This window comes from Lissotriton vulgaris, chromosome 1_1 (genome assembly GCF_964263255.1).
Source record: "Lissotriton vulgaris chromosome 1_1, aLisVul1.2, whole genome shotgun sequence".
Classification (NCBI taxonomy): Eukaryota; Metazoa; Chordata; class Amphibia; order Caudata; family Salamandridae; genus Lissotriton; species Lissotriton vulgaris.
In genome coordinates, this window is record NC_141685.1 from 1,982,225,814 (window position 1) to 1,982,242,512 (window position 16,699).

The 16,699-nt window shown below is 43.9% G+C and overlaps 1 protein-coding gene across 2 annotated transcripts in view; it reads left to right on the plus strand.

Moving 5' to 3' along the window:
- The window catches only part of CACNA2D1 (calcium voltage-gated channel auxiliary subunit alpha2delta 1), a 1,701,483-nt gene that overhangs the window by 1,581,839 nt on the left and 102,945 nt on the right, over positions 1-16,699 (plus strand). For both annotated transcript variants that reach the window (XM_086919803.1, XM_086919796.1), the window contains 2 exons: positions 3,712-3,779; positions 7,226-7,264. In XM_086919803.1, coding sequence (XP_086775929.1) covers positions 3,712-3,779; positions 7,226-7,264 — 107 coding nt within the window. The remainder of the gene's footprint in view (positions 1-3,711; positions 3,780-7,225; positions 7,265-16,699) is intronic.

Genomic DNA, 16,699 nt, shown 5'->3' on the forward strand with positions numbered 1-16,699 from the left:
TCTACAATGTCTGGTGAATGTTTGGGTGGGGCAATTAGGAGGAATTCTGTTTTGAGAGTGCTTAGTTTAGGTAGAGGTGGTTACAAGACAACCAGTTATTCTTTTTTTGTAGAGTTGAGATTATAGACCTAATATCTTTGAGGGAAGAGATTTGTAAGCACAGTTGGGTGTCATCTGCATACATGTGATAGTGGATGTTCAATAAATTCAAATATTGCATTAGAGGTTACATGAATAAGTTAGAGAGTGGGTGAGAGTGAAGACACCTGAGGAACACCTAAGAGGACCTGTGTGGGGTTGGATAGGGACATATTGACCTTGATTTTTTTGCGTTCTGTTGTGGAGAAAATAGCCAAACCACTCAAGAGCAGTCCCTAATAGTCCCATACTACGTTTAAGTAGGTCTTGGTGGCATGTTTGGCAATATCAAAGTCTGATGAGAGGTCAAGGAGGATAAGAAGGCAGGATTCATGCCAGTCCAACATTTTTAGAGCATCATCAACTATGTCTATGTGCGCCAATTGAGTGCTGTGGCCTTGGCTGAAGCCAGATTGGAATTGATCTAAGAGACTTAATGGGTCAATGTGGTTGCACAGTTGAATGCGTACACATTTCTCAAGGAGCTTTGCTAGTGTTGGAAACATAGCGATTGGGTGGCACTTACTTAGGTCTTAGGGGTCCGCAGTCAGTTTTTCGAAAGGGAGATAAACTGCCCTGCTTTATGGCGATCAGGGATCAATCCTTGAAGCAATGAGGCATTAACTATTTTAGTCCAGAGAGGGAGTAAGGACATTTTGATCTCACTAAAGAAGTTTGTTGGTAGAATGTTGCTGAAGGGGTTTGAGGGTTTTAGTGTTGTTAGGATTTTGAGAATGGCATATTCATCAAACAATTTGAATGTGCTCTATGTAGCATTGTATTTGAGGGTGTGAGCTGAGAGACCTGGTGTCTCAGCAATTTGGGGTGGGGTTGCACTACAAAGAGGTGCGAGAGGAAGGTGGACTGTAGCTGACCATGGGTCATTTTTTATCGTTCTTGTCTTTTTCATAAATATGGAGGCAAAAGCCTCACAGTTTGGCTGTGGATTAGAACCTGTGAGGGAAGTGTCTGGTTGCATAATTGGATTTAGCTAAAATTTTTGGACCATTTCTAGATTTGTCTATTTTGCCTCTATAGAAATTTGGTGTAATGCTTCCGATACATTTGTTATAGATGCTCCTCAGTGATCTCAGAAGTTAAAGGTTTTCTAGGGATGGTGAGGATTTCCAAGCTCGTTCAACTAGTCTAAGCTGTGTCTTTCTGTATTAAGGATGACGTTGAGCCAACTTTTAGAGTCTTTGGAGGACATTCTCTGTAGCTGCGGGGAGCTATTGAACCTAAAATGATTATCATGAGTTGTTGTTGTGGTTAGTGAGGTCATGGACATCAGCCATATCCAAGGGAATCGGCAACAGGCTATTGCTGAGGAATGGCAAATCATTCCAGTTAATACTGTGTATGCTCATTTTTCATTGTCCGGGTTTCTTTAGTTGACCCTTTCTTGTCTTAACTAATTCTGCGGTTAGGAAAGTGATGCAGTGACTCTCTAGTCACGGATGATGAAAGATTCCAGTTAGATAATATTACTCTTGGCAATGATAAGGTTCAAGGTGGTGCCCAATTTATGTGTGGAACTGTTGACAAAATGAGTCAGGTGGTTGAGGTCATCTAAGAAGGATTTAAGGCTGTTGACTGCTGGATCCTTATGGTCATTCCAATGAAGGCTGAAATCTCTGAGTGTGACGTGGGTGCCTTGTAAATGTGATGGCATTACCTGGAGGGTGGTAGATCATGTGCAGTTTGTGCAGTCAACTCTTTAAATGCATAGGTACTGGCAAGAGGATGTGTGCATTTAATGTGACTTTTTCACAGCAACATTGTTTCTGTGTATGCAAGCGATACCTCCACCTTGTCTGCTTTGGTCCATCTCATCTAATGGTGTTGTGATTAGGTGGGACTAGTAGGGCAAGGGTAGGTGTGGAGGCATCATTTAGCCATGTTTCAGTCAGAATAAGCATGTCTAAGTCATGAGTAAGGATGAGGTCTGCCATATCAGCTGCATGTTTCACTGTAATATTTTCATTTGATATATATTATCTATTGACAGTTGCCAGTAGGTAAATATAGCATTGACCATGCTTCTATGTGAAAAAAAGGTTTTGACTTGCTTAATCTATGGTACAGTTTGACAAATCTTCACTAATTTTTTTTTTAATTAAATATCATACTGACTCTTTTTGAGCATCAAAAGTTATGGGATGATCAGTCAAGTGGAGGCAGAGAAATTGAGGGAATCAACAAAAATACAATTTCTCATGCTAATTCCCATAGGAGCTTTGCACCCTACTAGAGCCCAAACCATTGGATGGAATGACACCAAATTTGGTAGGAAGGTAGATTTAGTTTCGCAGATCACACTTTCAGTTATCTAATGTAAATCTGATCAGTAACTGTTGAGAAATTTAACAGAAAGCAAATAAGGATATCTCGGCAGAGCCTAGCACAGATCTCATGGAGAGATCTTATTGAATGCCAATACTTCAACAGGAACTGTTGACAGCCGTCTTGGTACTCGGCTTCAGCCAAGTCCCAAGAAAAATGTTTAAATAAAAGCAAAGAGGTTAGGGGAGGAATACCCTGACCCCGTATCTGTTGTGGTGCAACAGGGCCTAAAATCTCTTTAAAAAAACATTTCTGCATATCTGTGGCACAATTGAGAAGAAATCAAACACAGGCTCCCGCTCTTGTTATGAATACAGCACCCAGTGGACTCGGGCATTTTTGTTTAAAAAGAAGGGGGCCCCCCTACTAAAAATGGAGGAGGACACCTGGTGCCCCCCTCCATGGACTCTGTAAGCTCTGCCATAAGACCACCATGGGCTAAAGAAAGATTAATGGGGGTCCTGTGTCTAAATAACACCCAAAAACAAGTCCCCCACAGCGGGATTGCTCAGACATCACTGGAGGCCTGACCCCCTTTCTCAACTACTCTGAACAAAATACCTCCTAGTGCACTACTAGCTGTGGGGGTGAAGTCCCCTTGGTTGCTGAAGGTTGTTTGGGGCCAAGAACCCCTATTGTTGCCACAAGTAAGTTCCCCACATCAGGATTGCTCAGACCTTGTCAGGGGCCACTGCCCCTTTCTTAACAACTCTGCAAGCGTGCCTCTTGGCACACTACCAGTTATGTCCCCTTGGCTGCTGAGGATCGTTGGCAAGAACCCCTATTGTTGCCACAAGTAAGTCCCCCACAGTGGGATTTCTCAAACCTCATTGAAGGCCCATGCCCTTTCTCAACCACTCTGCTAACAGTAACTTACACTCCTGCAATGCACTGCGTTTGACCTCACATATTACCTCACTCATGACATGATCAGTGACATCAGTGATTACCTCACCATGTGTCAATTTTGTCTTATTTTGTGTAAAAAATGTTTCACAGTTTTGGTACAGCATATATTGCTTTAGGATAAGCATGTGTGCTCTTTGTCAGTCCTATTAGGTATAACCAGAGATATTAACATGACTTGTGAAAGAGAAAATCTTGTATTCCATGATGTAAAATTTACTGTGAGAGGGAAATCATAAACTGATAAAGAAGATGAAATATTTACCAATTTGATTTCTAAAAGAATTGTTTTACTGTATGTAATCCTTTTTCGCTCTTGTTCAGTTGTTGGAGTGAAACTAGATGTGAACAGCTGGATGGAAAGCTTTTTGAGGGCCACAACCAAGAGTAAGGTAAGGTGAATCTCTGCAACAGCCACTTCCCAAATCAATGCAAGACCTGGATTAGTAAAACATAGAAATGTCTTACATCTGAGTCTATAGCAACACACTATTTCATTTATAATATTTATATTTGAACAAAGGCCTTAAAAAGCCACACGCCTATTTGTCGGTTCTTATCTGTGGCAAAGTGCAGATTTCTGAGCATATGTCTTTCTAAACTATGTTCTCTTTAACAAATCCCTCTTAGCATGTTTTGCCTGTCAATGGCTATCTGCCATTTGGTCCTTATTGTTTTAAGAGAACTTGTACTGAAACATCTGACACAGATTTTCTCTAGTGCAATCACTACTTAAGCAGGTCCAGGAATTTAATAGTGATCTTTAATAAGGGATCTACTAACCTGCGCCCACTCAGCAATCACACACATTAAGCTTCCTCCTCATTTCCTTTGCCAAAAAAAACACCCAAGGATGCTCTGACACATACTGTTACCTTTATTATTCAAGCTCTGCCTACAGAGAAGTCTGCTCCATTCATGATGGTGGCCCTTTCCTCCAATTTCTCTGACTTCAGTTCCAAATCATTGATTGCATGTTGATTACACTCTTTTAGGATATGAATGTGTATTCCATCAGATCTGTGCCTTAGGTATTCACTTGCAATTTGGTCTAAATTTTCAACCATCAATTCTATTGCCTTTGTAAGCTGCAGTCGTCTCAAGCTTTTTCTACTGTACAGCTATTATTTTAAGTAAATTTACTATAAACTATTTCTAGAGTTATAGCCTTCTGCAGCCAGCTGACCCATAAACATCCCTTCCCCGATTTTGTGACATACAAAACAAGGATTTATCATGCGTAATGTTCATTCCTCAACCAACATATATCCCAGTCTTTATATTTCCAATTCCACTTGTGTGGACTATCATTGTACACATGTGTTTATCTCTTCTCTTTACAAATGTTAATTATTTTATGAGCAGAGGTAATCATAATTTAGCTTTAACAACGTTTTTGAGAGATTTTTGTGTCCTATATTACATTACAGTCATCCCATTTTACCTAAACTAGCTATGCTGAGCCTCTGGACACTGGGCCTGGCATACATCCAAGCACTCTGGCTTAGCTCTCTCTCATGGACACTAGCTGTGCATCTATGATCTTACACAATCTCTCTAGTGACTGCAGGGCTGGACTGGCGATAGCGGGCACCAGGCGGTTCCCGGGTGGGCGGCCAGAGTGGGGGCCGATGTTGATCCCCCTGGGGGCCATTTGTGATACTGGGGCTGGATATGCTGCGTAGCTGCAATATCTGCCCCCTGTAACAAAAGCAATAGCGGTGAGTCTGGAGTGGTGCTTCCAACTAGCTCCTCCCTGGGGGCTGGCCGAACTGTTTGCCAGGGCCTGTTTCGGTTCCCAGTCTGGCCATGAGTGACAGCATTCCTTCCGCTCAAGGCAGCAGTGTGTAGCTTTCGACCATGAGCTATGGTTGATAGGCCATTGGATAGGCCCTGCCACTGCCACATGATGGGGACCAAAACCCAACCTATCTCACTAATGCAGACAGCGGTATATTTTGCACAGGGCCTTGTCTACAGCTAATTTAAAGAGGGGATTGACATTATTTTTATTTTCTAATAACAAGGAGCGGTTTGACAAGTCTTTATGAACACTTGCAGGTCTTTAGTATTTACGCCCAATTAGGGTAGCGCATATTCCATTCACATCCGTTAAAGTGTGTCAACGTCATTAGTACATTGATCTTTGCCTACATATATAATGTAATATAATATGTCAGAGACGAAGATACGCTGATCCAGTTCAGAGAGACAGCAACTTATGTATTTGCTAGAAAATATAATAAACAGATGAGCTCAATCTAATTTTAATAGTTTTTGACAAAATAGTCAATTTCCCCCAAAAATTCTATTTGTTATAGGTTTACGTAGTCCTGTTGTCCTTTTTATCATCAGAATATGTAATTAGTTCATTTAGGGGCAGATGTATCAAGATTCCGAATTGCGAATTCTAAATAGCGATTTTTTGCGAATCGCTATTTAGAATTCGCAAAATGGAATGTATGTACAAAATCGCTATTTTTTAGCGTTTCCTTAATATTCTTTATTTGCGAATTCGCATTTTGCGAATTCGCGAATAAGGAAAAATTTACAATGCATTCCTATGGGCCAGGAGGCCCATAGGAATGATAGTGCAATAATTCTCAAATTTTGAATTCGCAATTTGCTAATCGCAATTTGAGAATTATTTCAAGGGTGCAGGGGTGTTTCAAAGACACCCTTCTGCACCCCTGAAATGTACATGTGTGTGTGCATGTGGCTATGTGTGTCACATGCCACCCTCACAAATGCCAAATAGGGCATTTTTAAAAGAAATCGCAAATTACCACCAACTACAAGTTGGTAGTAATGTGCGATTTCTTAACACAAATTCGCAATTTCTAAAAGTTACATACATATCATTTAAGGAATCGCAAAAATTGCAATTCCTTAAATGCTATGGCAAAATAAGGAATCGCAATTTTTTGCGATTTCTTAAATTGCGATTTTTTGTTACATTCCAAATAATGCTAAAATGCTGTTTGCGAGTAGCAAAGGCCGAAATTCTGCGAATTTCGGCCTTTGCGAGTCGCAAAACCCTTGTTACATCTGGCCCTTAATCTAGAGATACAAGTATTTTGGTGTCCATGTTGTGACTTTATAAAAAAGAGTTTCCCTGTCTACGATATATTTGGATTGCAAAGTGATTTTTCATTTACAGTTATCAATTGTGTTCATGTTATCTTTGCAATACATGTTATCAGTGTATATAATAAGAATATGTTTTAGACATTTTGAAGCACCTTAAATGTAAAGGGTAGATTTCGAGGGTGGGTGACAATAATGGGTATTATTAAATTTGGAGGGAAAATAGGTGGGAATGAGACCTACTGTGTCAATTAAAATATTTTTCTTTGGAACCTTGGTTGGTAACTTTGCCTCCTGAGGGTGAAAGAGCGATCTGGCGTTCCCCATAGCATATTACTGTGGTACTAGCTTGATCAAAATTAAACTGACACTGAATGCCTAATGCAAATGTGTGTAATATTAATTGCTAATAGCTAATACGTTTAATAAACAGATCCAGCAACTTGTCGAGTTGTTCACCAAGAAGACCATTTGATTTGTTCAACCAAAGTTTACTAAAATGTATTAATCTGTGTTCCTACAATGATACCTTAAAATTATTTATAAAAAGTTATAAATAATTTGTAACAATAACATCACACCCATTAGTATGGGTCCGTATTTTCCTGTTGTTTGTTCGTAACAAAACTTGTTCCCTTTCATTGAACTAATTGTGACTGTTTGTAGCCATGTGTTAATAACCCAACATTGTGCTGTCTCCTTATCTTGAATTAACAATGTTTGCTATTTGTTATCAATTCCTATCCTTCAGTGTAAGAATGAAATCTGTGACTGTGAAAGAAACAGTAAGGTAAGAGCACACATAAATCACTGTATAAAGGGAGTGCACGCCACACATGCTTCTCTAGTCACAGAATCAGCATTTTGTAAGAGTAGCATTCATTTTGGGATCAAATCGAGTACATTAGATGTTTTGGGATTGGGTATAATACATATGTAAAAGAAAGTAGGAATTCTTGTTTTAGCCAATAGCCTTTGAGGTTCTTTGGCAAAGCCCTCTATTCAATGTGTACTTTTATTTGACATCAAGAATTGACTTCCGTGGTCCATTTTGAGGTAGGTTGAACAGAAAATAAGGAAGTTCTCATCTATATTTATATTTATCAGTCTAATCTGTTAAAACTAGAATACTGTTGTTCAGCACCATCTACAAGCCTTAAATTGAATAAAACAAAAGCAGCAATTAATTGGTGACAGGATATTAGCAAATAATAAACAATGGCAGCATATGCCACACACTCAGAGATACCAACATGCAGATGGCAGACTACAGGCCCCGTTTATGCACAAAGAGCTGTCATTGTACAATTGATGAGATGATAGCCTTTCTCATGAGAATGCCTCCAACCTTCTGGCATATGGCAGATCATTTTCTTGTATTTGCTCCTGAATTCTAAAAGTTAACTCACCTGTCAAAAGAACAGTTTTAACATGCACATATAAAAGAAACATCCTGGCATTGCCATCTTCCAAGCCAAACAGCATTACTCAGTTTCTAAAGTGCAACACCATTGTTAAACACATTTGGTAATGAGTGTGCTAATTTAGAATGCACATTTCCAAACAATGGCTAGTTGACGTGCGTTTGGACATTCCATGTATGAACTTGAATGAAATAATGGATGTTTATTAAAGGGCACGCTCATATTTCGAAACCGATGAAAAGGTTTAACAACTCATTGCATGTCTTTAATCCATCCCTCGAATGCACGTTCTGGCCTCAATTACGAATGACGTGCTATATTGCGACACATCCTGTTTATATTGTGCTGAATCTTCGAATGGTTAGCTGTTTTATGACTGGGTGAAAACACTAAAATCCACGTGTTATTCCCCATTGTATTAAGAAAAGCCATAATAGGTGCATTTATGTCACCTATTAAATTATGAACCCCAAGGTAATGGATAAGATTTATAGCGCTTGTTATCCTGTGGCGATAGTAATCAACGCCTTAGGAGGAAAAACGGGGGGACACGGCCTTATTTCAACTTCAAATGGAAAGATCTGATTGAAATGCAGAGTGCACACTCTTGCTCAGTGGCATTCAGGATGATTACATTGCTGATGGAAAACATCAGGACTTATGCAGACTGGAAGCACAGCTAGGGCTGGGCAACGGAGAGGAATTAAAAGTTTGAAAGATTGAACATTTGGAAATAAAGCAAGTCAAAATATAAGATTTATAAAAGGATAAATACAAAGTGCATGTTGTCTACCACAACTCATGAGTGCCAGCCAAGCCAGTTGCCAGGATAGTGGGATGAAACGAAAATACAACTCACAGGAATAATTTACCTAGTCACTGGTTGGTCTGACATTCGAGCAATGGTCTGGCCTTAATAGACCAACTTTCCACATAACTGGAATCAAGTTATCTATGCCAGACATCAATCAGACAAGGATCCTCACGCATCATGGAAAGCAAATTGTTCTCTCTTTAGTGGCCAGGGTAAAATTTGAGAAATAAATAGGTGCACTCCCTGTCCCCACAAAGTAGGCAGGCTCAGTACACCTGCAGTAATATAACTTGAGAGCTTAATGAAAACTCTGGTGTTTAATATACATGCACTTATCTCGCCCATATTAAGCCACAAACCTCTTTAGTTTCACTGAGCGAAAAGTCCAGAATCATACAGGTTTGTTTATATTTTTTTAGAAGTCATGGAAGGCAATATACACTATTTACCACATAAGGTACACTTATAGAGATAACATCACCATTATTAGCAGACCCTGCAAGACAAGTGGCCTATGAAGAAATAAATAAGAGAGAACAATGCCATAGAAGTTTGAAGAACCCCAGTTGGACAATATAATGTGAATCTGCGATCCACAATAGACACACGTAGACTTGGAGGTAATCATACTGCACTGAAGGACCTACAAGAAGGACCTACAAGAAGGGGAAACTGTAAGATCCTCTTCATTAGCTTGATCGGGAATCCTGAGATCAGGGCAATTAACATCCTGAACGCCTTGTAACTTCGTCTTCACATTTTTCCTGCACGGGCAAATGGGGTCACTTCTTTGAAGATATTCCTTTTAATATTGATATTTATATATAATTCCGGGATTAAAACACCACAAAGAAGGGAACCAAATGGCTCTTTTATGTATATAGCAGTAAAAGACTGGAACTGAAATTGTCGAGTTAAGCTAGTTGAACTGAAGTCAAAATAAATCACAGAGAAACAATTGCCTCATGTTTATAGCACTCCAAATACTGCATTATGTTATCAGGTCCCCTGGCTGCCTTTCAGGCTCCGTACCCCACTACTCCTGAAATTCAGTGGTGTTAAAAGTTGCATTTCCACCATTAGTTTGGCAGGAGACGTGAACGTTGAAATATATAGGTCCTTCAAGAAACATAAAAGCATAAGCTTCCACAAACGGGTGGGTTGGTTTTATGAGTCACCTGACATCAACAAATTCCCATTACCATTTTCACTTGTCACCTGAGAACCATGGCATGACTGGGTAGCTAGTATGGGCCTGTATGGGCCTACTGGTTTTGTAATGTATGTGAGGACTGTACACAAAATGCTCACTGTAGTCACTTTGCATGCATGCAGTTTATGATATGCGCAGTGGTGTGCAGCCATGCTTTGATTGACGTGGCTCAATCTTACACATATCCATGATTCCACATTTTATGTAACTAAACAGAGTAATCTTAGTATTTCTTTCAGATGATCATGGTTAGGAATTCCTTTTAGATTGAAATGAGGCCTGCAGAGCTGAGACTGACTAAGAATTCAAGTAAAAACGTGAAGTACACGATTGATAAAAAGGATTTATCTATATGCTTCAGTTCGTGCCTTGGGAATTGACTATGCTATCCAAGCAAGGATATGTATGAACTAAACTACATAACCTCTAATAACTTTCAATCAAAAAATCACTAACTATATTTGCCTTTCTAACACCATTTTTCGCAGATTGAAATACTTTTTACTGTTACTGCCTTTAGCGAGTAGCAGCATGTGACTACATTTACCACAAACAATTTGTCATCAAATCCTTGATTAGCACAACACCAATTGTTAGATCTCGGGGTCTCTAGTTGGCAGAGGTAGGTACCAATGTCCAAATAGGGATCCTTGCTTCTAGTCAGGGTAAGGGGGATACACTCTTTAGATAACCCCTGCTCACACCATTGGTAGCTTGGCACGAGCAGACAGGCGTATAAAAGTCAATGTGTAAAGTATGTGTACCAACACTCACAATAACACAGTGAAAACACCACAAATAAACTCCACACCAGTTTAGAAAAATAAAGTATCTTTATCTAAACTACACAAGACCAAAGTGACAAAAATCCAAACTACACATTTCAAGAATATGACTTCAAAAGAGTTCTAGGGTTTGCATCAAAATAATCCACAGTTGCATCACGTTTAGCCCAAAATACCTGTATATGTGACAAAAGTTCCAAATGGAAGCTGCAGCATTGAAAAACAAGCAATGCGTCACTCCTGAGACCCTGGGAAGGTGATGCGACAGCCCCGCTGGACACAGCAGGTGTGTTGTGACGAATCCGGTCTGTATGGGGAGGGATACGATACCTTGTATGGATTCCGGTGCGCAGGTTCGGTAGAAGCATCTGGCACAGCCACGATACGACGGGAAGGGGATGATCTCAGGTGCCACGGCGATGCGCAGCGCAGTGTCGATCTTCTCCTCTCGCCGCCCCTCGATTCGATGGTTCTGCGACGATGTTTGCAGCTACGTGATGCGGTCCTCAAGCAAGCGGTGCGGCGATCTCACACAGCGACGACAGGCTCTGTGATGATATTTGCAGCGACAGGAATCTTCCCGCACCAGGCCGATGTGTTCCACAAGTGAACAATGCGTCGGCTCTTGCAGCGGCAACAGGCGCTGCGACGATCTCGATCTTCGTGGCAGCGGGAATTTCCTTGCACTGTCGGGGATGCGCTCTGCAAGCGAGCAATGCGTGGAAATCGCAGATTTTCTTCTTTTCTCCTTGTCCATCGCCCCAAACAACAGGCACAACTTCCAGAGGCCCCACAATTGGATCAAGCACTCTAGGAAGGGCAGAACTCACTCAGCAGAGTTTAGGGGGAAACTGGGGGTGAAGTCCTTTTGTTCCTAGGATTTCTTAACAGGAGGCCAGCTCTCCTCAGGCCCTTGGGGATCTATTTAAGTGAGGGGACACAGTACACAGCAAAGTTCTTCCCTTCTCCTTGGCAACAAAGCAACTGCAGGTCAGTCCACACGCACACAGCAGGACAGTCCTTCCTCTTCAGTCTTCCAGCTTTCTCCATGGCAGAGGTTCCTTCTTGATTCCAGGATGAGCTAATTTTCTGTAATCTGGGTAGCCCTTTTTATACCAGTCTTTCCTTTGTTCTCTAGAGGTAGAGAGGCCTTGGCTTATTCAGACCATTTCTGGTCAGTTCTGGAACACTTTGTTTTCCTGACTTCTTCTTTCCTTTCAGAGAGAGGGGCAGGGTCGTCAGCCGCCCAGCAGGAGGTGGAGCCAGCATTGTGGAAGGCAGGCACAGCCTTATTCAGGCCCAGGTGCTATCCCCTCCCAACACTCAAGATGCAGATGCAGCTATTCAGCCTAGGGCTGACTCAGCAAGCCTCCTGGCAGGGTATGCTCAGACGTAAGTCCCTTGCTCACTTTGCCACTGGATTCAAGCAAGCCTGGCTGAAATGCCAGAAACAGGTCCTAGGAAGCTTGTTTCTGGTCCAGGCAAGGCATGGCTTGGCAGTTCAGGCTGTTCAGACTGTTCCCATGAGGCACAGGGTCAGACGGATTTGCATATGGCCATGTCTGAACTGGGGTGGCAGAATGGGCTAAAGAACGGTGATGGATTAAACCCAGATCTGTTGACTGGGTGTGAGTGTTTGATTGGTTCAGATGCTCTGTCCATCACTTCCCCCTTTTGTACCGCTCCCCAGCCCTGTCACTCACAAACCAGATAGCCAATTCACAAGCAGGCCAAGGCACACAGAAAGGTTAGGCAAGAGAACAGCCACTTTCTAAAAGGGCTGTTCTTAAACAGGTTTTAAAAACCATCCTTCCTAAAAGATATGTTTTTAAATTCTGAGTTCAGGGATACCAGACTTAAATTTTCTATCTTGCTCCTATGGGTAGATATGCAGGTAAACATTATACACAGCATTCGACATTATAGCATATGGGCAAGGTAGCCCTCTCAATAGTGAAAAACAAAAATGGCTGTAATTCACTGCCAGAGCATGTCACCCGCACTAGTACATGCTCTACCTTTCATATACACTGCACCCTGCCCAGGGGGTTACCTAAGGCCTTCTATAGGGTTGTCCAATGTGTACACAAAGGGAAGAGTTAGGTGCAGTTGCTAACTGTCATGCTACCCTGGCCAGTGTGGACACTGGCAAGGGTAGCATGGCAGCTAGCAACTGCACCCAGGCACCGCGGTGGCAGGCCTGAGACACCATTTTAGGGCTACTCGTGGGTTTCAGAATCAGCGCAGCAGGCCCACTAGTAGCATTTGAATCACCAGCCCTGGCACACTCTGTGCACTTTACTTGGTAATACAAATGTGCCAATCATTGATAACCAATCACAATAACAATTTCCTCAGGGAGCACTTGCACTTCAACACTGATCAGCAGTGGCAAAGTGCCCAAAGCTTCTAAACCAGCAAAAACGAAATCTGGAGGTAGAGGCAAAAAGTCAGGGTAAACCCCGTCAAATGTGCCAGGTCTAACACGTGTCCCCTCCAGCTGAAAGTGGGGAGAACTGCCCACCCTCTTGGGAGTTCTCATTGCTAAGGCGGAAAAACCTGGACAGATCATCCACGTTGGCTGGTTCTGTGCCAGGGCATTGTTCCACCGTAAAGTCCATTCCCTTTTGGGAGATGGACCACCTGAACAGTTTTGGCTTCCCACCCCTCATCTGCATTAAACATCTGAGGGGCCTGTGGTCTGTCTGAACCCAGAAGTGAGTCCCAATCAGAACCAAAAGCTTCCCTTTCATTCACACTCCACCTTTGTTCCCTGGGAAGTAGCCTCCTACTAATGAAGGCTACAGGTTGGTCCAAGCCCTCATCGTTGATCTGTGAGAGTACTGCTCCCATACCATGCTCTGAAGCATCTGTCTGCACCACAAACTCACTGGAGAAATCAGGCGCCTTGAACACAGGTGCTGTGCACATGGCAGTCTTCAGGACATCAAAAGCAGTTTAACAGGCATTGGTCCAATTCACTCTCCTGGGCTGCTTCCTTGATGTCAGCTCTGTCAAGGGGGTAACAAGGTGCCTTATCCCTTGACAAACCTTTGGTAATACCCGCTGAGACCTAAAAAGGCTCTGTCGGGGTCTTTGGGGGCTCCCAAGCCAGAATGGTATCAATCTTCGCCTGTTGGAGCCCCACCTGGCCGCTCCCTACCTGGTGTCCCAAGTACACCACAGATCTCTGCCCTATCTGGGCACTTGCTGGCCTTGATAGTGAGGCCTGCCCTTTGCAGAGCCTTCAACACTTTGCAGAAGTGTTGCAAGTGTTCTTCCCATGTGGAGCTGAACACAGCAATATCATCCAGGTATGCGGCGCTGAATTCCTCCAGCCCGGACAGTACCTGGTTGACCAGTCTCTGGAACGTGGTTGGGGCATTCTTCAACCCAAAGGGCATGACACGGAACTTGAAGTGCCCCTCTGGCATTGAGAACGCAGACCTCTCTTTGGCCCCCTCAGTTAAGGCAATCTGCCAGTACCCAGATGTTAAGTCAAATGTACTGAGGTACTAGGCAGCGCCCTACCGATCCACCATCTCATCAGCTCTGGGGATGGGGTGTGCATCAGTCTTGGTGACCGCATTGAGCCCACGGTAGCCCACACAAAACCGGAGTTCTGGAGTGGCACCGGACGCAGCAGCTTTTGGTACAAGGACCACTGGACTAGCCTACGGGCTGCTGGAGGGCTCAATTACCACTAGCGCCAACATCTTGGAAACCTCTTTCTTGATGCTGGCCCTGACCTTGTCAGCTACCCTGTAAAATTTCTGTTTCACAGGTAGACTATCTCCAGTGTCCACATCATGGACGCACCAATTGGTGACACCTGGGGTCAGGGAGAACAGGGAGACACACTGACCCAACACCTGGTGACAGTCCCTCTACTGTTCTGGGGTCAGGGTGGGCTAGAGGACCACACCATCCACTGACCCGTCTTGCTCCTTGGCTACCAGGAGGTCAGAAAGAGGGTCACTTTCCTCTTCCATTCCAGCATCTGTTGCCAGGAGCATTGTCACATCAGACCTCTCAAAGTGGGGTTTGAGGCGGTTCACATGTAGGACCCTCAGGGGTCGCCTGGGAGTCTGCAAGTTAACCAGGTAGGTTACTTCGCTCTTGCGCTCCACCACCCATTATGGCCCAGTCCACTTGTCTTGGAGCGTGCAAGGCTCCACTGGTGCCATCGCCCACACTTTCTGCCCAGGTTGAAATTCGACCAGAGTGGTATTCTGGTCGTACCATCTTTTAATTTCTTCCTGGCTAGCTTCCAGGTTCTCCTGAGTGAGTTTCCTGAAGCGTTGTGTCTGGTTGCGGAAGGCCAGCATATAGCTGAACACATCCTGGGGGGTTTTCTCTGGGGATTTCTCCCACCCCTCCTTCACCACTGTGAGAGGTCCTCTAACAGGGTGGCCATACAGAAGCTCAAAGGGACTGAACACTAAGGACTTCTGAGGCACCTGCCTGTAGTCAAACGACAGGCATGGTAAAAAGACGTCCCACTTCCGTCTCATGGGCTCCGCAAGGCCCATAATCATACCTATCAGAGTTCGGTTGAACCTTTCAAACAACCCGTTTCCTAGAGGGGGTAAGGAGTGGTGAACTTATAAGTTACCCCCACACTCCTCCCACAGAGACTTCATGTACCTAGAGATGAAGTTGGTTCCCCAGTCAGAGACCACCTCTCTGGGGAACCCCACACAGGAAAAGATCCCCATCAACGCACGGCCCCCACGGGTGCTGTGATTGTCCTGAGGGGGACAGCTTCCGGGTACCGGGTGGCATGGTCCACAAAGACCAGGATGAAACTGTTGCCTAAGACTGTCTTGGGGTCCATTGGCCCCAAAAAGTCGATGTCCACCAGCTCAAAAGGGGTGCTCACCGCATGAAAGGGTTGGAGGAGTGCCTTGCTCTTCCCTCCGCTCTTGCGACTTGCCTGACAAGTCTCCAGGTCTGCTGAATCACCCCTGCAGGCTGCCGTAGACCGAGTTGTCACACAGGCCCACACAGGCAGACCCAACATCTCCATATTAGCCTGGTGTTCCACCTCCTTCCATAGGGAACTCTCCAGGTCATTACCTAGCAGACAGTCTACAGGCATGGAAGGACTCACAACAACCTTCAAGTGACCTGAGACCCCCTTCCACTCAAATGGAACCTGCAGCACTTTGCAGAGGCGCACTGAGTTGTCAGCAACAACTACTGGGTGTAGTATATTGGGAATGACCTGCTCTTCAGACACCCACTGACACCTTACAGATGTCACACTCTCAGAGCCTCAATCTCCATCCCATTGATGGTCACTCTTTGTCCATATTTCTTAGTGTTCTGGGCAGGTAGGTTTCCTGGACCATCTCTTGGTCTTCTAACGAGACAAGGGTTATTACTGCTAGGCACTCCCCCTCACAGGAAATTAAATCCCCTCCCAAAGCTACACTCACTAAACCTGGTGGTGGGGCTCCAGTGGGTGCTGGAGGTTTCTTGGGGCATTTAGAGGCAACATGTCCCACCTCATTGCAGTGATAGCAGGTAGGGGGACCCCTGTTGTCCCACCTGCCCCAAGGGACCAGGTTGGTCTAGTCTGGGGGTTTGGGACTCCTTTCCCTGGGAACTGTTATGGGGCTCTTGAGAGAACTCCTTTTGTTTACCCTTGTCCCCCCACTCTTCTGCTGGGGACCCTGCCCACCTTTGACTGTGGTACCCACAATTCCTCTGTGAACCCTGGTACTGGTCCAGCGGTCCGCCTCCTTAGCAAGCTCAATGGGGTCTGTGAGCTTGTTGTCTAAAAGATGCTGGCGCAGTTCTGGAACACAAAGACTACTCAAGTGCTCCCAACTAATTAAATGCAACAACCTCTTGTAATCAGTTACTTTGCTGCTCTTCATCCAACCTTCCCGTGCACGCGAGTACAGATTCACACACTACATCCAAGTCTGAGACTCTTTCTTCTTGGAGTTCCTAAACTGCAGTCTATACTGCTCTGTAGTAA